This window comes from Acinonyx jubatus, chromosome B1 (genome assembly GCF_027475565.1).
Source record: "Acinonyx jubatus isolate Ajub_Pintada_27869175 chromosome B1, VMU_Ajub_asm_v1.0, whole genome shotgun sequence".
Lineage (NCBI taxonomy): Eukaryota > Metazoa > Chordata > Mammalia > Carnivora > Felidae > Acinonyx > Acinonyx jubatus.
The window spans coordinates 57927521-57949039 of record NC_069382.1 but is presented as its reverse complement, the minus strand read 5'-3'; the positions used below and the strand labels follow the sequence as shown (position 1 = coordinate 57949039).

Genomic DNA, 21519 nt, shown 5'->3' with positions numbered 1-21519 from the left:
AAAAATGAGCTGAGAAAAAATAACGTCTACACTTCTATGGGGGCAGTCAGCCACAACTTCCAGCTATTCCTGCCATGATGGAAGAAAGCACGCTCTAATCCCTGGACCCCCACAGATCCACTGAGAACATCAAGTCCAGCGGTAAATTACAATCTCAGCAAGCCACAGCTACAGATGTTTCTTAAAAGCTCAGTTCTGGGCACTCAGAAAAATTCAGTTAACTGAATGGCGCTCAGGGAACAGCCTCTAAAGTGATTAAGAAGAAAGATGACTTGGTTCATCTAAAATGATTAAACACATTAAATACAGCTTGCTTTAATGACTTCTAAGAGATATGTTATCATCATCAGCTGATGCCGACTACCCACTGAGCAGAAGGCAGAGGATTAGGTGTTGTGACAGGGTGTGGGGGTACGGGGTGGGGGTACTAACAAGGAAAAGATGCTGCCCTAGTTCCACCCAAGTGTGCTTTTAATACCATATTTTCATGTTTTCTATGTTAGCAGAACAGTGTGCCGCTGGAGAGAGATAATTCTGCAAACACAGACACTTATCATCTAAGGGTGCCTTTGTTTTATTCAGAATCCAACAGCAGAAATGAAAATTATAGATGAATTAATAAGGACTACACTTCAGCAATTTTTCAAATGTAGTGTTAACATGCATGAAAAAGGGACATAACTTTGAACATGAACCTTAATAATTCTTCTCCTGTGGGTTTTTCAAGAAATTATTCCTAGATGGAATAATGTTTTTATACCCATAATCTTCTCTTCAGAAGATCAACTATTTGGTTCAGAAAATAATTGCCAGATGATGAGAAAGAGTAATTTCTACACGTAAAAATAATTTCTGAACATCACTAAATAGCTTTCCATTAGTCATATCATGGAGGATGAATACAAAATGGGAAACCTCGAGTTCTCCTTATCAAGCAAAAATAAATTTGATTTGAGCAACTCACACAGCTGAAAACATTCTACCCACTGAATCTTCTTTATTCCTCTCCTTGCCTTCAGATGTACAAAGAAAGAAGCAAAAGATAAATACTCTTCCGGGACACTGTCATCAAATATCTACAGTCATATTCCCAACAATCAGTCACTATTCTTAGATAAGGCATCTCCAAAGCTTAATTCATATGATTGTCTAATAATAATCACTCACTCTTTCAACAAATATTAACTGAATGTCAAATATGAACCAACAACACATGAGGTTCTGGGAATACAAGAGTGAATAAGACAATAAGGGGTTCACGTTCTCTAGCAGAGACATAGACATGGCTATAAAACAGGTGCTCTGCAGAAAAATAAAGCAGGGTAAGAGGAGAGTGAATTTTTAAATTTTAATTTAAAATTTTTTTAATTTTTATTTTCAAATTATTATTATTTTTTAAGTAGGTACCACACCCAACATGGGGCTTGAACTCAAAACCCTGAGATCAAGTCACTTGCAGTACCGACTGAGCCAGCCAGGCACCCAGGAAAGGCTTCTTTAAAGAAGTGAATGGTGGGGCGCCTAGGTGGCTCAGTCGGTTAAGCGTCCGACTCCAGCTCAGGTCATGATCTCGCAGTTTGTGAGTTCAAGCCCCGCATCGGGCTCTGTGCTGGAAGCTCGGAGTCTGGAGCCTGCTTCAGATTCTGTGTCTCCCTCTCTCTCTGCCCCTCCCCCACTCACATTCTGTCTCTCTCTCTCTCTCTCTCTCTCTCTCTCAAAAATAAATAAACATTAAAAAAATAATAAAGAAGTGAATGGAGATGGGGAAAGGCCATGTGAAATCTGATGATCAAACACCACTGGGTTCAAGAATCTTGTTAAATGCTTTTATAAAGATTTCCCCATTTATTCCTCACACTCACCTGATGCAACAGGAATCAGTAGTATTCCCATTGCCATTATTCTCTACGCTTGCCTACAATCATACTGCTAGTAAGGGGTGGAAGTGGGATAACCCGGCCTTTGCTCTTCTCTTCTGAGAGTTCGGCACAGGCAACAACTCTAGAAGCACATCTACTCCATGGAGTGATAAGAGCAGATATGTTTGCTTACGGGTTGTACAACCTAAGAGTCACTCTGAAACTGTGTGCACATCTGCACTGTCCACAGCTGGTCTGGATCCCAGCTGCTGGCACGGGCAGGAATGTGACTCCGATCACTTAACATGGACAATAACTTCTCTGTGAGAAAATGAAATGGCAAAGCTCACAGACCAACTTGGTTTGGACAGTGAAATAAGAACCAGGAGGAAGGAAAATCATGCGAGCAAAGAAAGTGATCAGTAGGGACTTTAGGACAGTGTTCAGAACAGAAGAAAACAGGTATTTATTTATTTATTTATTATTTTTTTTAGGTTTTATTTTTAAGTAATCTCTATACCCAACATGGGGCTCCAACTTATAATCCTGAGATCAAGAGTCACATGCTCTTCTGACTGAACCAGCCAGATGCCCCAAAAATGGCTATTGAAAAACTAGATGGGGATGCCTAGGTGGCTCAATTGGTTAAGTGTCCAACTCTTGATTTCACCTCAGGTCATGATCTCTCTTCCTGAGATGGAGCCTGCCTCAGGCTCTGCGCTGGCAGCGCAGATCCTGCTTAGGATTCTCCCTCTCCCCTTCTCTTGCTCGCAAAATAAAAAAACTTAATAAAAATTAAAATAAAAACTGGATGGACCCTCTGCTTAAAAAAACCAAGAATAAGAGCAAAGGTCCTCAAACAGCGAATTGTTTGAAGACCTGTGCTTGGCTCCTTAAGGAAAGGAGTCAGTAGGACTTTGGGGGCGGGATGTTTGTGGTACTAAATGTTGACCTTTTTGTGGCCCGCATGTAGACATGTCACCTCTTAGGAACAAATCCAGAATATGGGAAAGGGCATGAGAACCAATACCTACTTCTGCTAATTGGTAAAGGAAATAAATGAATATGTCAGAGAAAACTTATACTATGAAGGTAGGGGAAGGAAATGGAAGCATGTGGAAGCATGAGTGGTGCCTCAGAGATGGTTTCTTCTCTTTTACTATGTGATGGTTAAAATTGTAAAATTAATTAAACCATTAGAGATTTAATTAGAGGCCATTAGGACTGAGGTGATTCTAAAGCCCTAGCAGCTCCCTTAGCAAACCAAACCCTAAGCCTGTAAACACCTCAAAACCTATAAGGACATCAAAACCTATAAGGACAACCAATCACAAACAGCCAACTGGGCTTTCCCCAAATAAGGCAACCACTTAAATTACAGCCAGTCAAATAACTTCCTTGCTCTGCTTTGTGTGTCCTTTACATAATTTTTGCCCCTGGTTCCTTGATAGAGTGGGTGCTGCCTGATTTGAATATGTTTTTACTCAAACTCTTAGAATTTTTAGTATGTGTCAGTATGTTTTCTAACAAAACTTAGAGAATATAAGAACAACCAATAATTGGTGCTGGAAAAAAAGATTTTATTTTCTGGATAGAAGCTTAATGTACCAAAATAATATTTACTGTATTTTGGTATATGAGGGGGAAAAAAAGCATATATACACCATAGTATTAATGGCTACCTTTGAAATCTTAGATCATACTTAGGTGTTCTATTTGGATATTTAGACTTTCTCTCACTTTTAAATAAATATGTATTTTTTTAACAATTTTCTAATAGAAAACACAATAAAACATTGTGTGTGTGTGCATGTATACATACATACACATGAGCATCTCATAAGGATTGGGAAACACATCTGCCTGGAGACTAGCTACTCAAATAATGAAGCCTTTAAACTGAATATGAAGTTAGAAAAATGTTCAGATAAAGCTGTTAAACTGATAACTGTAGAAGACATAGGGGATCTCATAGAAAGAAGAATAACAATGACAGAAAGGCCCAGGATTTCAAACAAGAAGTAACTGAGATGATGTTTGGAAATCTATTATAGTTTCAGATGCTTATTTATCAAACCACAGAATGCAGTTACCAGACAAAAATGAGCCAGAGGGGGAAAAAAACACTTTTTTTTTTTAAGTCAAGGACAAAAATCACACTTCTGAGACTTTGTGAGATCAGAATTCCAAATAAAATACTGTTCAAAAGGAATAACTCAGTTAGGAGAGGGGCTGCAATAGTCCTGTGTGCACATCAAAAAGTTGTATGTCTCTGTGGAACATCAGTGATAGGTAGCTCACTGCAGACGATTTACACATAGAGAAAAGGACAGGGAAATCGACAAGCTATCGTTTGGCAGATATACCACACACTATCTAAAGAGTTTAAGTAAATGGATGATGCTGATCACAAAATGATGAAAGAAGATGGAGATAACAAGGGAAGTGTCAAATATCTAGATAGTTGTTGGAAGTCTCAACAAAAACTAGGATCTCTATAAACTTAGAATCTCTGATAGACATTTTCTTGAATTGTTCATAATTTAATCTCACATTGGATCTAATTCTGATCAACTGGGGGAACAGTAGAGACAGGTAGGGAGTGGAGTGGTTCGGATGGTGGACAGAAATATTGAAAACTTCGAAGTAAGCACCCAAAGAGAAGTTGGCTATAGTCAGATTTGAACTCTAAAGTTTAAAAGAACTGATTTTAAAAGTTCAGAGAAAATATATGCATGACCTGAAACTCAAAAGGAAAGATACTTCAAGAGCAATGGGCGGGCTCTCCAGAATGATATTCTAACCATACAACTGTAAATTATCTGAGCAGATGAAAATGTGGAGACATCTAAAGGCACTAGTGTGATCTCCCAGAGAGCAGACTAATGGGCTCAAATTTTTAAAGGACTCAGTACAAAAAGATCAAGAGAAGTGACCATAAGAAAGAACATATCATGGCCCATAACAGCTTAAACTTGAAAAAAAAAGGGGGGGGGGTGGATAACCTTAAAGTTATGTTTGAAACAAGAACAGGAAAAATATAGACCTGCTGTTTGAGATGGATGGTGGTTCTCAGAAGGTATGAAGAAAGAGAAGGATAATCTTCAGACTAGAAAGAACAAATGCTGACAGGAGGGAAATGAGTGTAGATATTGGGGTTTAGAGATTTAATAATTATGTGCCAGGATGAATCACCCCAGCATACAGAGAAAATTCACAGCTGAAATGCAACTGTTCTTTTCATAAAATGCAAATAATCTTTGACAGATCCTGATGAGCCTGAGATCAGGTCAACTCAAAAGGTCAAGAAGGGCATGTGTAATCCTAATTTTCAAAAAGAATACAACAATGTTCTTTGCTGACTGTCTGGAAAATTCTAGAACAGTGTATTAAATGAAAGGAACACTGAGGAAGAGACTCCTGAGGAAGTCTCTGACACTGAGGAAGAGACTCCTCTAGGAGACCCTTGCTAACATGAGTAACAGCTGAAATGATGGGGAGACTGGGGAATAGTTTGGATGGGAGAATGCAAAAGACCTCTGGATTTTGACAGGCATCTCATAAGTTCTCCCATGATATCCTTATAGACATGATGGAGGAGTATAGACTAAATGACACTTGAATCATGTTAATTATGGAATTATTGATTTTATATCAACCAGGAGAATTCTCCCTGGTGGATCCGGAACACTAAATGAGGTAGTAGATTTAGGAAGGAAAATTTATAATCTGTGACATAAGTAACAGTGACAAAAACTTCAGGAATGTAACCTTAAAAAAATAAGATAATTCTTAAATAAGTCAAGGCATCATATAGAAAGGAGATCAATACTTTCTATGTAGCTCCTCAAAATAAAGAGAATGGCATGGCACACTTTGGAGCTAGGATACTCAAGGTCAAATAAGGTGTCCAAACAGAGACCAGTGGCCATTTGTCAAGGATAGGAACTCAGCAGAATAGCCCATTAGGTCCTGTATTAGTTGCTGCTATAACGAATTACCATAAACTTTGTGGTAAAAATCAAGTCTTAAAATTAAGGTGTCAGTAGGGCTGCATCCCTTACAGAAGCCCTACTGAAGAATCTGTTTCCTTGCCTTTTCCAGATTCTAGAAGCTTCTTGCATTTTTTGGCTTGTGGCTCCCTCCCTGAATCACTGATCTCTGCTTCTGATGCCACATTTCTTCTGGACCTGATCCCCCTGCCTCCCTTTCAGTAAGATCCATGTGATTTTATGGGGTTCACCCAGATAATGTAGAATAATCCCCTCATCTCAATTAAACCTTTAATTTAATCATATGTATAAAATCCCATTTGCCACACAAGAAAACACATTCTCAAAATTCAGGGATTAAGTTATGGACGTCTTTGGGGAGCCATTATTCTCTCTGGCACAGGTCCCTTTCAAGCCTCAGATTTAATGAATTCTTTCCTGGGAGGGCAGAAGCTGAACAGTCTGTTAGTGACAAGGGCCCTGAGACACACTGTCCTAAAACCTTAAATTCTAAAGTACAAAACAATTCTTTAAAGATCTTGACAAAGTTGAACATGTCAGCTTGAGTACAAGTTTAATGTAGTTAATTATAAACACTGAACAGATACCAATCTTTTTCAAAAACGTTCATGTTAACCTAACAATTAAATATTAACTTTTTAGTAGGCTGTAAAGTTTATTTCCTTATAAACTCCTATTTACAGGCTTACCTAACCATTTAAATAGAGCGACATACAATACCACTGAACCAGGTGGCTCAGAGTTTATGATTAGCCTAGAGCTTCCCAGAACCTGGCTAGAGCTTTAGGAGAAAATGCATGAAATACTGAAGAAAATACAATATTTTCCTCAGGTTGTCACTTCATCTGATTATAGTACAATTATCCAGACTTTGTTATCCCTCTTACATTTCTGTTCACATGCAATCACCATCAATTTCCTTTGCCTCCAACCACCTGTCTCCAAACCCAACCATAGGTTAGTCTTTCAAACACAGCTTTCCATTTATATTTTCTTTGAAATTCAGCCCCAAATGAGAGCTTTTTTAAACATCTATGGATTTAGAAAATAGCTTTTCACCCTTATTTCACGTCAAGAGAAAAACTATCCATGCTGATTATAATCTAATATGCTGTAGGAAAAATAAATCCACAAATAACATTTTTTGATCAATAATTTCAACTGCTTTGTATATTAAATACTTTTTTGCAGAACTGACTGAACAGGAAGAATTAAGGACAGCACAATGATGAAAGAATGAGTAACTAAAGGAGAAAGGAAACTCCTCCATAAGATGTAAGCTGCACAAAAGTGACTTAGTCTTATTCACTGTGGTCTCCCTAAACATCCAATATTAGGCTTGCAACTTAGTGGGTGTTTCAACGCAGAGAAACATGAATCTAGCAACGGGCGCAGTGTCTCACACATGGTGAGCACTTGAAGGACTCATTGTTCAACAACGAGTCCTTTCATTAGTTAGGATGGGATACAACATCAGCAGGGGAACAGGATGTTGGTCTTACTTTACTATCTTTATCTGGCTTGGTTGCTGAACTGTTCCCACAAGTCAATGATGCGCTGTCAGGAGAGGTGGGAAGTCCAGGAAGAATGGTCACTGTCCGACCACTGGGCTCAGTCTCCAGAGAGGCGGTGGTGATGCTCGGAGAGGTCAGTGAAGCAGTCGCAGCACAAGCCAGGGGGGCATTGACTCGACCCATATTGATGGCAGCTACGTGGGTGGCAGGGCCTGCCATTGGAGGTGGAAGTTGTGGGGAGGCCAAGGGATGATGAGGCAGGCCCACAGATGCAGGGCCCAGGCAGGCAGCGTTCTGTACCTGGATGGGCGTCACCGCTGCTGTAGGGCGTTCTTGGTTATGTGCTGCAACTAGTAGTGATGGGAGAGAAAACAGCAAAATTTGACCTTCTAATAAATGCTACTCACCAAACCATGAGTCATTTCACTGCATCAGACCATAATGAAAGGTTGCTATTGCACTTTTATAAGAAGTAATGGAAGCACAGTGGTTTAAAAGCACTTAATCTTAGCTGGGTCCTTAGACACTGTTTTCCTTCCAGATCAGCCCTTGAGTCCACTGAGAGCCTGGAAGCTTAGCAATAACCCCAGGCTGTTCAGTTAAAAAGTCTTTCCACAGATTTATGGACAAAGCCGGTCTTTGATGATACTCTACAGTGTCAGATTAGGTTGGCCTCCAGGCCTTTTGAAAATTATTCTCCATTTTCTTCAAACAAACAAACAAGTAAATAAAATTATTCTTCCTTTTCTTATTAATCATCTTCTGTCTTTTGGTTTTTCTGACAGAATTTACAAGTTTACCCTATCACCGTTACCCAAGACTCTTGGTAGGTTTTCAGTGCTATAAGAAGAAGAAAAGTATTTAAGATCCCATTGGGTTTAAAACAAACTTGGAATTAGGTTCATCAGAAATCATCAGCACACTAGTTCATGGAGTATGATGTAGTGGTCACACGGCTGGCATCAGGGAGATTTGAGCTCGTATGGTCTTGAATGCAGAAGCCATATTTCCAAGTCTTATTGACATTCTCAGGATCAGCCTAATTTCTTTCAGATTTTCAATCTGTAGATCAGGCTTGAATTCATGTGGGGGACAGGCTTAGCCAAAATAAGCAGATGTGAAGTGTGCCACTGACTAGACTGTGCCTGCTTCTAATTCCTAATGTTATTCATGACCTTAACATTACATCTGCTCTTCTCAACATCTGTTATAAGGGATCTGGTACTAGGCAAGCAACCCTCTTCCTGATACTTTTCAGTCTGGTCTCCTCCTTACCTGTCCTCACAGCATTACGGGCCTGGTTGACTGTCATCTGCCCAGTCATGTGCAACAAGACCTTGGCCTGAGGACTTGTCTGGATATGAGCGGCTGACACAACGGCTGTGGGGACAACACTGGGACTTCCAGCCATACCATTTCCCTGGAGCTTCTGGGCAGGCCCTCCTGCAGTGGAAGGACTGACCATAGTCACCCCTCGACTGGTCTGACCAGCAGTAGACATAGGGACTTTAGCTTGGGAAGCATTTGTCACGGCCCTGCCAAGACAGAAACACAGACGGAAAGCCCAATTCATCAGCAAAATGGGAGAGAGAACAAATAAATGCAAGAAAAATGACTCAGGGCGTTAAAACAGAACATTTTAAAGAATGAATGGAATAATTTTTAGAAAATGTAAGAATCACAAATTCAAAGTAAAGATGGCCCTGAGGGAGAGAAAGGTCTTGAAATACATTCTTAGTCATAGAAAATTATACATTGCACGCTGCTCAAGAATATTCAGTTACTGGGTTCGGCTTTCCAGATCAAGGCTCAACACCTCTTGCCTATAAGGTCCTGGATTCTTCTGCTTCAGCTCTCAAAGAAGCTGATTTGTTTGTTATTGCTGCTAGTAACATTAGCAGTTTTGTTACATTTGCATAGCTTGCTCATGGTTTTTGCCCTTCTCCCTGCTTGTTCCTAGTTCTACATCACAGAAGTGCCTGTGTACGTGCATGTGTGTGCACATACACACATGCACACACTCTTAGAATGTTCTCTCTGGCTACTCTTGACCTGTCTTAATCTCATGTATGTTTCAAGGTCCACAAATCCTGTCCTTTTAAGAAGCCTTGCCTAAGGCTTAGGCTTAAGACCTTATGTATGATTCTATTGTTTCATGTGAATTTCTTCCTTCTACAGCCCTTGATTATAAAATATGTCATTTTTAATATGTAAATTCTGTATTAAATACTCCTGATTCAGTAAAAGTTCCTTGAAAGCAGGCCCAGTGTAAAATGGTTCTTCCACATTCCTCCAGTTATCAGGATACAGCCAGCTCTAAACAAACATTTACAGGTTGAGTTAAATTAAATTAGTTCAATGTAGTTTTGTATAATGTATTTTTTTAATATTCTAAATTCGTTTAAATAACAATTCTACACATAGTAACTTTGTACTAAGTAGAAAACTTCATTAACTCAAACATCCTTATTTACTACGATAAATAACAGAGAATTTATTGCATCTCTTCAGAGACTGTTAATAATTTGTTTTTGAATGTTATGAAACTGCTTTCCTTCATTAATTTAGTCTTTTTTTGTGGTTTGGTTTGTTTTATTTCCTTTAGTTGTTGTGGTGGTGGTGGTTTATTGTTTGTTTTTTTCTTCGCCCGGGAAGGTCTATCTGCCATTTTCTGGATCCTGAATGTAGATTTTAACATATACAGAAAAGAAGGTTTATATTGATTAAAAATCTGCAAGTCAAATTAAAGCTAACATTCTGTCACCATCTGCAACAATAGTGATTTTCATTTGATTAGGCTGCTGGCCAACCTATAAATCAAGGCCAACAGCTGACAAACATGTCAGTTCATTAAGCCATTTATTTAAAATCAGGGTGTTTGAGGAATGATTTAACACAGTTAAACCTAGAGCATTTATTAAAAGCCCAGTGGCTAAAACTGGGGCTCCCTCAATGCCATTATAGGTCCTTCCATTCAGTTTCTAAGGCTACTTTCCTTAGTGACCAGAAGGTAGACTACCTTTAAATAAAGAAAATTTTGAAAAAAGAAAGAAAATTTTGTATAATTAAAGCTCTTACTTCCTAGTATCCTATAACAAGGCTTCTCAACCTCAGGGACATTCTGGGTCAGATAATTCTTTTCAGCATGAGGCTATGCTGTGTAATACAGGACAGTTAGCAGCATCTTGGCTTCTATGCACTTCATGCCAATAGCAACCTTCTCCCACGTCCTCCACAGCAACAATCAGAACTGTGTTCAGACATTGCCAAATTCTCTTCAGGAGCAAAATCACCCTTAATTGAGAAGGATGAAGGATCAATGTCGTATTTCAGGAATTTTATTTCTGACTATATTATAGAAATTATTGTTGGACTTCCGAGGTAATCCCCAAGCTATTGGAATAAATACAGAGCCAGACGCATAGGCTTAAGCACTTCTTCACTGTGTGACCATACACAAGTTATTTAACCTCTCCATGCCTCCATTTTCTCATCTATTAAGTGGGGATAATAATAGTGACTATATCGACGAGTTATTTAAGGACTCAGAATTAATATGTGTCATCCATTTAGAAATCTGCCTGCCTGGCATATAGTAAGCCTTATGTAACATGTAAGTGTTAATAATATAGCTTTTGTTTATACTAACCATGATATTTTTTACTTTTGAACAGAAAAATATCAAAACTGGTTGGATCTTCGCACATACAACTTAAAACAAATAACTTAAACCCCAGTACATTTATTGGTAGAAACCTACAATTTCACATATACCCATGTGAAAAGTAAGCTAAGAATTTGAATTAGAAGAGACTTCAGCAAATATGGATAGGAGTTTTTAAAATGTTGGCTAGGTAACAGGCAATAATTATAGTGTGAGAAGGAAACTTGGATAGGCTGAAAACCATGGAAAAAAACAAAGCTTCTCTGTCTAGAACTTAGTAAGCCATTTACTCAGAACCATACCTTGTGACTGGTGCCACATAATTGCCAGGGAAAACCCCTATCTTGCTGGTATGCATCGATGTCCCTTTGAACCAGCCATCTTGGCAACGTTCAAATACTAAAAACATCTCCCCTTTTCTCAGCTCCAGCTCATCCTCTTTCCGGGGCGTGTATGGATATATAGCAACATACCTAGAATAGAAAAGAATATTTGATTTCAGGCTGAGTAACAGACAAACCCTGGCATGCTCAAAAACTCTTCCTTGGTACAAAGTCTTGAATATTTTGTACAGATATAAACAGAAAATATAATACTTAGCCTGTAAGTAGCATTGGTAACTGTCCATTGAAAGAGGTTTTGCTGCCTACATTTGAAAGACAGAGGCCTTCCTGATTAAGAACTGCCCACCTGGTCCCCCCAGTGTGAAGGTGACTATCCCACCAAATGGTATTTTCAGGGTGTGAAAGAATTAATGCCACTTCCCAAAGTGTCTAACCTGCTGCTGGGGTTTAGGGACCCACTGGGAAACTTGAGCTCTTCAAACAGCACTGGTAAGACGTGGGAAGTAGCCCCACATGAGGACATATGGCACGAAATCCTGCTGGGAGGCACAACATGCTGCTTTCCACACACAAGCTGAACCTAGAGGCTTGGGTTGCACCTGCTTTTGTATGCTCAGCCAGGAAAAATACTGAATTTGAAAAAGTCAAAAGGGAAAAAAAAGTCCAGGTCATAGAGAGTGCAAAACCACCCCACAGTGCAAGGTGACTGTGCCACCAACATATGGAAACCAGGCAGGTAACGCTAACCAATAGTTTTTGCCAGGGTTCTAAACTGTTCCATGTATAAAATCATGCAATGTAGGAGCCAAAAAATCTAGCTGTATTCTGCCATTGGTAAATGTTAACAAGACAATTAGATTTTTCTGGATACTTATGGTTGGGTCTTATAGCTTTTCCAATGCATATTTGCACTAGATCTGATTTGTGTGGAAAATGCCTTCCTGTTCCTTAGTATCCTAATGTAAGGAATGAAAATGGAGACCAAAAGCTCAAACAGGAATTGTACAAAAAGACGGCACTATGTGCATATAATATTATGAAGAAGCAAACACTATGTTTCCCTAGACTGTAAAAGGCCTCCACTCAGCAGGATGGCTGCCTACTGAGCTCATGTATTGGGCCCATTTGGTTTCAGCAGTTTCCTAATTATATGCATGACTGGGTGTAAGTTTGCAGAACACAAACCACTTTGGTGAGCCATAAGCCTGTCACCAGCTCATATCAGAAAGGTGTTTCTCTACCTCTGCTGTTTGGGCTTAGTTTGAAATAAACTTTAAAGCAGTAATAAATGACACCCTCACTTACACACTGGGGCGAGTCTGAGGCCGTAAATGTGCAATCTGGTCAGTGGGTCCCACTGTGGGTCTCGGTCCCATTGCAGCAGCAGCAGCAGCAGCAGCAGCAGCAGCAGCAGCTGCGCCCGGAGGTGTGGAGGCCAGTAGAGGGGGTGGGGGAAGAGGAGGATTCATAGTCTGGTATGAGAAGACAGAGAGAGAGAAGAAAGAGAAGAGAGGGAGAAAAAGAAAGAGAATAATAATGAATTATTTATTTACATCTTTCATGGAAGGTGGGAGGGAAAAGGAATCAGGAATCCATAGGAAAAGACTTTAATGGAATCCACAGGGAGCAGAACCAGCAGGCTACTTTGTATGAAAGCCTCCTTTAAAAAAAAACAACAAAAAAACTCATCTCTTGTTCTGCTTTAAGATCTTAGAGCCACAGCAACTTTTTCAGCAAACAGGTACGTAATGACACTTGGAAAGAGGGAAAGAAAAAAAAAAAAAAGGAACAACTGCATGTAATTTTAAGATTAATGGCATTTTTAAGTATAGACTTGGATAAGAATCCAAACACCTTTGAAGAGGGCAGCTATAATGTCACACTGCTTGCTAAGACGTAATCTGTGATTGTTTCTGTAACTTGAAACTTAAACACAACACAAAACAATTTAGCTGCACTATATCTCAAAACATTCCCTCAGAAGAAAATTTCCTTTGATGCCTGGTTTCCAAACAGCCCAAACAATAGCAAGCCACAATCACTGGGAAATTGTTGCTACTTTCGCTTATTCTTTTCTTAACTTTGCCAGCTTTTGAAATTTAGCACTATCAAGCCTGGTAATCTTTAACAAGTAAACCAGTGAAAAGCTGCTGGTTCCTTTATGGGCACAGACTAATGGGGTTCTGCCTACAGGATTCCATGCCTTTTGAAAATCAATGGAGCAATTGTTACTTTCTGATCTATAAACCCCAGATGATTCTTTAGGGTCTGTATACTGAAACTCCTGGGAAAACAGGCACACAAAGACTTGCCTGAACCCCCACCTCGCCCTCCCCATATCTTTGAACCACTAGATGTAAAAACTGAATTAAAAGAGAAATAAGGAGACTAAAGAATGCACCTAGGAAAGCATAAATGGCTTCTACATATCAGTGTATAAACACAAAAAATCCAATGATTTCTAAACATCGTTCACAACAGTCACTTTGTTTCTATTTTTTTAAATAAAAATTCACATCTCATCAACATTTGCTTCCTTCATCTGCGGATTAGCCGATTAATGTACACAGTTCTGGAAACACAATAAACTACGCAGAAAAAATTTCAGAATTCCCGACATATGTTGCAACTGTTTCACACATTGTAATTTAATTTTTTGCTGAAGTGACTTTCAGGAAGGATTTTTCCCGTACTGAAGCTGAAGGTGTTGTAGAACATTCAGTGCAGAAATAAATGAGGCGCAGCGCTGCTTACAGAGTGCTAACCTGGACAAGGCAGAGGGCAGTTCAAAAAGTTAGAACTGCATGAATGTTGCTCACATCATCCATGCAAAACATGGCAGGCAGCCTTAAGATTTGTTACAACTCTGGAATTGCCTGTACTGGGGCTTAGATTCTTCAAAACCTTTAACCAGTAGAAGGTCAAGCATTCATTCCACTAGGTCTCCTCCCAGTGACAAAGTAGAGAGAAACAAAGATAATCCTGGTAAAACACTCAGTACACGCGCCTGGGCAGTTCACTGGTAATCACAACACATCAGTGGCTTGTCGGGCAGGATAACAAGTCTAGACTGTACTCAGGATAATATATGCAGACTGTAAAATTACCACTCAACCGATTTCCACTTAAATCTTCCTAAGCCCGATTTCTAAACAGCGTGGCTATGGAAATGGGGAGACCAGTGCATGTGCTCAACACGGGGCCCAACACAAACTGCTCCTAGAAATTACTTAAAATACTACCCAAGGCACAGAACCAAAAAGCTCCATTTCACACTCTAAGCAGAATTCTATTTTCAAGAGGAAAGGAAATTAAAATTGTCTGTTATGGCTTAACATTATTAAAACAGAGGCTGTACTGGGGCGTCTGGGTGGCTCAGTCGGTTGGGCGTCCAACTTCAGCTCAGGTCATGATCTCGCGGTCCGCGAGTTCGAGCCCCGCGTCGGGCTCTGTGTTGACAGCTCAGAGCCTGGAGCCTGCTTCAGATTCTGTGTCTCCCTCTCTCTCTGACCTTCCCCCATTCATGCTCTGTCTCTCTCTATCTCAAAAATGAATAAATGTTAATAAACAAACAAACAAACAGAGGCTGAACTAAATTAACCCTAAGAAGAAAAAGGCAAAACAACATCTACGGACCTGACAAAAACATGTCACATTTTGTTAACAAAATGTAAAATAAGGTCACCTCTTGTAGTTAAAAAATACAGTAAACTAATGTTTCATGTACATTCCTTTCACGGAGAGTAAGTCAGAAGTCATTTGAGGTACAGCTTACAAGAGGATATTCTGAAAGACCCCAAAGGCTGTGCTTGAGAGAAAGTGTAGTTCTCTTTTTCTGTTGTTGGAACACAGACTGTCTTAATAAAATTGGGCAGATTTTCCCGCAGTGTTGGGCTACATATCTTTGGGGAAATAGGCATTTGTGTGTGCATGTGTACTTGGGATATATGCACACAAAGACCAAAGAGAGAAAGTCTGATTAAAATCAGACTCTTAGATGTTGTTCCACCCTGTGGGGTTGGTAAAATGATAGGGCTCTGGTGAGTCCAAGGCTGTGACAGACTAGGAAGTTCTGTGGGTTGCTTTATAAACAACTTAAACTGAAATAATCTGGTGATGTGGAAGTTCAAAAGGTAATCCACTGTGTGTTGTGCTTCAGGCAGTTTGCTATCCTGCAAGACCTGAAATTTCTACAGAGCAAACCACAGCCTTCCATTCACCCAGAGCTGACCTGGAGACCTGCTTATTATTTCACAGTCCAGGCCAGCCCAGGCCCCAGAGGCCAAGACGCACTCTCCACCAGCAGCAAAAAACATCTATGGACCTGAAAGAAGGATAGGTCACATTTTTCTAATAATATTTTGTTAACTTAATACTGTTCAGAACCAAATACCACACTTAAATGTCATTTTCACTAGACATTGCGTGCTAAATTAATAGGAACTTTGAAAAGTACTCATCACTTGTAGTTTTATTTTATGGAAATGAAGCAGGTCTATGTTATCAAAGTAAAGCTGTCTATAGCTATAGGCTGGGCTGCAGAAATACTGGTGTAGAAAACTAGATGTTATTCTGATATCCATTAAAAATGAGCATCCTCCTTATGTTTCTTTAGATTCAGATCTTCTGTTTGTAGTATGTGGTAACAGTCTGAGGCAAGAATTACTATTTCTGAATAACGGTAAAAACAGGACAACAGTTCTGCTGATGTGAAATGATCATACTTTGCCATGTCCAGGTTCTTTGTTTCCCTGACCCACTGACCTTGAAAGCAGTAGAAGAAGCATGGGCTTTGGGGGCAGATAAACATAGATTCCAATCCCGGCCCAGTGTCTTAGGGAGTCCTCAATTTCCCTCCTACGTTAGAGTGAGCACCAGAAAAGAAGTGTCCTCTCCAAGTGGACTGGATTCTAAGCCAGATGAGCCTAATTCTAGTGAGCATTGTGAGTGAAAAGTTCAAGTGCATGGGTGTGATACCCTTCCTCTCTGGTGCTCTTTCCTCTTTGTGTCCTTTGATACAACCAAAGAGTGGTTAGGTCTGGGTCTGGCTAAAGACAGGTGACAAGATCCATTAGGTCTTAAGCTTGGGCCAAGGGCTGCAGGCCACCTTACCAGTAAAGTGCTTTGCATTGGAGTTTGGGCAACAAGTACAACTGACAATAAAGTACAACTGTTCTTTAAGTGTGCATTTCCCTCATATACATTTCTACCTCCCAGAGTAGAAAAGTGATGGGCAGGATAGACTCTGGGCATCTCTGGGTCCCCTGGGAAAATCCCACTATAATACCCCCCCAATCCCAGCATCCTTTTTTTCCTCACACCTGATTTCCAAACAACCCACCTTCAACCCTACACATCAACATCTCTAAACAGCCTGAGTACTGAACTCAGACGCATGTAGACAGGCTGGTGGAGGAACAGTTCAAGCTGCTGCATGATCATGCTTCCTCAAGTCGGGAGTGTTAGCAATTTCAGCAGCATTACCACCTGCATACAGCAGTGTTTGTGCAATTATGTGATTAGCTGGTTTTATTTTATGACAATAAGCAGGAAGTAGAAAAGTGAAAGTACTGACACCAGCGATCAAAAAACAAAAACAAAAACAAAACAAAACAAAAAAACTTAGTGGTATCAGAATTCAATAAAATTAAGATAAAGATGGAAGGTCCCTAGGTCTTAAGTCTCAACTGGATGCTCATTGGAATTAAGCCAGTCAGTTGTGGGTACAGCTATGAAGAAAAACGAATAAAATTTAAAAATATATTTTAAAAATACTAGAAATCGATGCTTAGATGATTATGTCTAAAGGGAAAGATGTAATTAAGAATTTGGTAATTTTTAAAAATCTCTCCAGGAATGGAATTTCCCTCATAAATTATAGATTTATTGTTCTACATTTGATTTGTAAGAAGAGATACTTATGTTAGTTAACTGACTTTGTATCAATTACATAAGCTTTCTATGCCTCAATATACCAATCTGTGAGATGGGGCTGTAATTAGAAATAGTTTAGGTAAAGCTGCCTTTCCCAGTGCCCTGGAGCACAGAAGCTGAATAAATAGAAGCTGTTGTTATGATTCATGAGACCATGAAGTCAGAAACTGTCTTACTCATCTTTGTATTACTGTCACCCAGCTCTGCAGACAGAAGTTAACAGACTCTCAATGAGTATTTCACAAATAAGAAAACATTCTGTGCTTCAACTTCCCTTAGGACAATATGATATGAATCAAGAGGTCTTGGTTCCTGAGATGCTAGAGTCCTTTTCTGTTGTTGCTATGAACATTCTGACCATATTCTACCCCTAATCCTGATTTACAGAACTCATACCAATTACAAAGCCTCAACTTGTCCCTCTCAAACTATTGACATGGTAGTTTCATTCCCCTCTTTGCAGAGCCCGTCCCTGATCCCATGGATCAGTAATTCCTGCTGAGCCTTCCATCATGGGCTCCAATGGACTAATTACATATTGGCTATCCTGAGAACCAGATATCATTTAATTTGCTTCTTTAAATATACACACAGACACACACTATGTGTGTTATGTGTACAATTTTTTTAGTCAGGGTTACATATTTTTGGAATGCAATCTGTTTATAAGTTGGCCACAGGCTGTATGGGCCTTTATTGACCTGCCTAATTCATGACATCTTGCAGCTAAACACCTCTCAGCTGGTACAGAGGATCAGGGATTATTAATCATTTATTTGAAAGTTTTTCTGCCCTTGTGCAGAAAATACAAGACTAACATAGATCCTCACCCTCCTCCCTTCCCAAAATTAGTTGTGGAAAAAGCCCTCACTACTATTAACATCCTGATGTCTGAATTAGATAGATGTAATGCCAGTTTTGCTCCTAATATTAGATATCTAACATTTTAACTGTTACATGTGAAATGTATAGGACAGTATGATCCTAAGTTCATTCTGCATGAAAGATTAGAAAGTCTCAATTCATAATAAAAATACTAGAAATAATTTTCATTTCCTATTCTAGTGTTGGCATTTATTACCTAATAAATCCACACCATGAAAAGCATAGTTTTCTCTCTACCAAGCTGCATACAATATTGCTGTGATGGTGCTCTGTGTCTTAGAAAATATTTCAAATTTTAAATAAGATACTTGCCATGATTAATGTAAGATACAGAGGGTACATGCTACTGAGATTTTTTTCTCATTTAAACCTAACATATTAAATCCAAACATTACTGCCAACCTACCAGGGACTTTGAGATCTAGACATCTCCTGGAATGACAGACAGATCTGTTTATAATTAGTTTTTCATTAAATGGAATTGGCACAGTAGACATACTGTTTAATAAACCTTTCGCTTGCTTAACATGCAGGCTTTCTTATATAATCCTAGGATGAAATGGTTGAATGTAAATTAATTTTTGTATATTCATGCTCTCCTGTGACCCGTCCCATTGATTTGCCCTAGAGTTGCCTCCAGCTTAGAGCAACTGGCCATTTACTTACTACACTGTAAAATTTTCAGCCCATAAGGGATGAAATTCAGCCAGCTCTATGTCTTTTCCACTAATTAATTTTTCTAAGATCAGAAAAGGCAGTCTTTTTCCCTTAAGAAATTATGTTAGAATTTTTCCATGTGAAGTAGTCACTTGGAAAGGGAAATACCAAGTGGTTGTGTATGTATTGGGGTGAGAAGAGAAGGAGGGAAAGGAGAGAGTCTTCTCTGGAGATGAGAGGGCAGGATGATTATGGAACTTGGCTCTGGTCAAAACACCCAGGGCTAACAGAATCTCATGGAAACCACATATCAATAAAAGTTAAATGAATTTCATCTTCTCCCCAGAAGAATCAGCACAACCTTTCCTGCACCAAGTAGTGGTGCTATCAAAGAAGCTGTAATCGTTCTGGGAACATTTAAAAAAAAAATACAACTTTAACCTCTAACCAGAACATTATTAACTTCCATTTAAATACAAGAACATGGTTAACTCTATAAAAAGTTTTCTAACGTCTAAGTCAAGCTAGGTAATAACTCCACCTTGTTTCAAAGCAAAATGAGGCAAAAGGAAAATGAGGACAATAAAACTGGATGGAGCAAACATCTTGACTAATGTACTAATATGTTGTGAGGTCTTTGTTGGAGGGGGGTACAGATTTGGCTCCAAGCATTCTAGCAGAAGGAAACATAATCTTTACAGCATATATAAAATCCACAACCTAAAAACAAACCAGCTGCCTAGAAGTCTCACTATTCCTGGTACAGAGAGCAGAGAAACCATAACCCAACAAACCAGGCCCTCCAAGGCATTCTGAGAACAAACCAGTGGCACATGCCACAGGCCTGCCTTGCAAGGGTCCTCAATAGAGACCAATAATGAGATCAATAACAGTCATCCCCTACTATAGTCTTGGCATGGTGCTAACTCTCCAAAGCAGAAAATAGTTGTTTCATTTTACAGGTAGGGACACTGAAGCTTAAAGACGTTGAGTAACTTTTCATGGTCATGTAAACAAAGAAGTGACTGAGCTGGGCTTCCAACCTAGGTCTGTGTCCCCACCATCGGGCCACACTGTTTCTCCAAGAGCATCACAACCAGTGAGACTCTGTAAAGCAATTTACGGGAGTGGGGCCCACTGGGGAGATCTGATTTAGTGATCTTTTCTATTCTCATTCAACTCAACAGTGAAAGAAAGAGTGTGAAAGCATAAGCCAAGGCACAGGACTGGATGAGAGATGTCTCACAATTGCTGGTTCCTTGTAGTTCAATTGCCTGCAAGTTCAGGAAACAGGGATTTATACTATTGTGTTTCTGCTTTCTAAGGCTGAATTTGCTTGTTTCTTCCCTTTTAACTTTCTCTCCATAGTGTTCTTCTTTGTGTCTATCTCACTTGGCTGCCCTCATTTCTCCTATTAATTTCTCTTGTGAGGATGTTTTAAAGCAATTAGTGTTTGGACTCTGTAGGATGCTAGGTGTTCAGAAGGAAAATCAACACAATCTGAGCGAGCCTTCCAAGACAGCAGTTACGTTCAGGCAGCCAGAGCGGCAGCTACTGCAGTGGAAGACAACCTACTAAAAGGTGAATCATAAATGGAGAGATTTGGAATTGACACACCATGTGACTCAAGGCAAACCATTTAGCCTTCGGGATCCTGGTTTCCTCCGTATTTCTATAAACCTGTCTTTGTAGGAAATAAGTGAAGTCTTCTAGAAACTCAAAAGAAATGAAAAAGAAATTTTAGGTTAAGCCTTCAGGAAATCAGGCTGGACTTTAATGAAAATGGAAAGCATTTTATAGATCTCTTCTAATGCTTCAGGCCACTGATCACTGTTAAACATTTTGCAGGCTGTAGGCAAGAGGCTTTCTAATTTTTTCTGTAAGATCAGCAGAGATAATAGATGAAAGAGATCCACCTCCACCTAGCAAGTGTCAATGTAAACTGCAGGTGTTAGGAGGTGGGATGTGCCAGATTAACGTCACTAAATACCTGAGAGAGAGACAGAGATAGAGAAGCTGTACTCACTCCAAGGGCAGCTGGGTAGGGAACATCTGATGGGAAAGTGAACGAGGGGCCAGTTGTCACTGGGCTGCTGGGGGGTGGGGTCACAATTAACCCGGTGGTACTTATATGAACCTGCCAAGAAAAAGAAAAGTTAATTAAAAGACAACTACATTTAATACAACAGATTACTGGCTGAACCTTGGGGAGGCAAATCATAATTTTAAAAAAATCTGTAGTTTCTAGTATTTGGGGGAAGGCAGAATCTCTTGCAGCTTATTCAATCCACATTTACTGATTACCTAATTTGTATTCGGAACTGGGAGGTAATGTGATAATATTGGCCACTGCTGATTTACATACAGAATTCAACTGCTGCTGGCTTTCATAATTTGGGAGGCTACTGTGAACCAAACTGACCTTTCAGATGGTTAGTCGGCTGCTTGCTTAGCCCACTAGCAATTTCCCTGAAGATCCTATTAAGGTAGGTCATGGCTGAACACTCACCTGTCTATCAATATGTAAATCTATGTGAAGTGCTTAAGGTATTTTGTTATTCTCAGGATCATTTTTCATGACTTCTACTTTTCAGTGGGGATGCATAATTAAAATGCAGCTGCCTAGACATGCCTAGAGCAGGTAATTAT

General features: G+C 39.5%; 1 protein-coding gene across 1 annotated transcript in view; it reads right to left on the bottom strand.

Annotated features, from left to right (window-relative positions):
* SH3RF1 (SH3 domain containing ring finger 1) overlaps positions 1 to 21519 on the bottom strand; it is a 177360-nt gene that overhangs the window by 12022 nt on the left and 143819 nt on the right. Inside the window, exons 6-10 of the mRNA XM_053216730.1 lie at positions 20897 to 21007; positions 12700 to 12866; positions 11353 to 11523; positions 8662 to 8921; positions 7375 to 7736 (exon numbers count right to left, since the gene is read on the bottom strand). Coding sequence (XP_053072705.1) covers positions 7375 to 7736; positions 8662 to 8921; positions 11353 to 11523; positions 12700 to 12866; positions 20897 to 21007 — 1071 coding nt within the window. The remainder of the gene's footprint in view (positions 1 to 7374; positions 7737 to 8661; positions 8922 to 11352; positions 11524 to 12699; positions 12867 to 20896; positions 21008 to 21519) is intronic.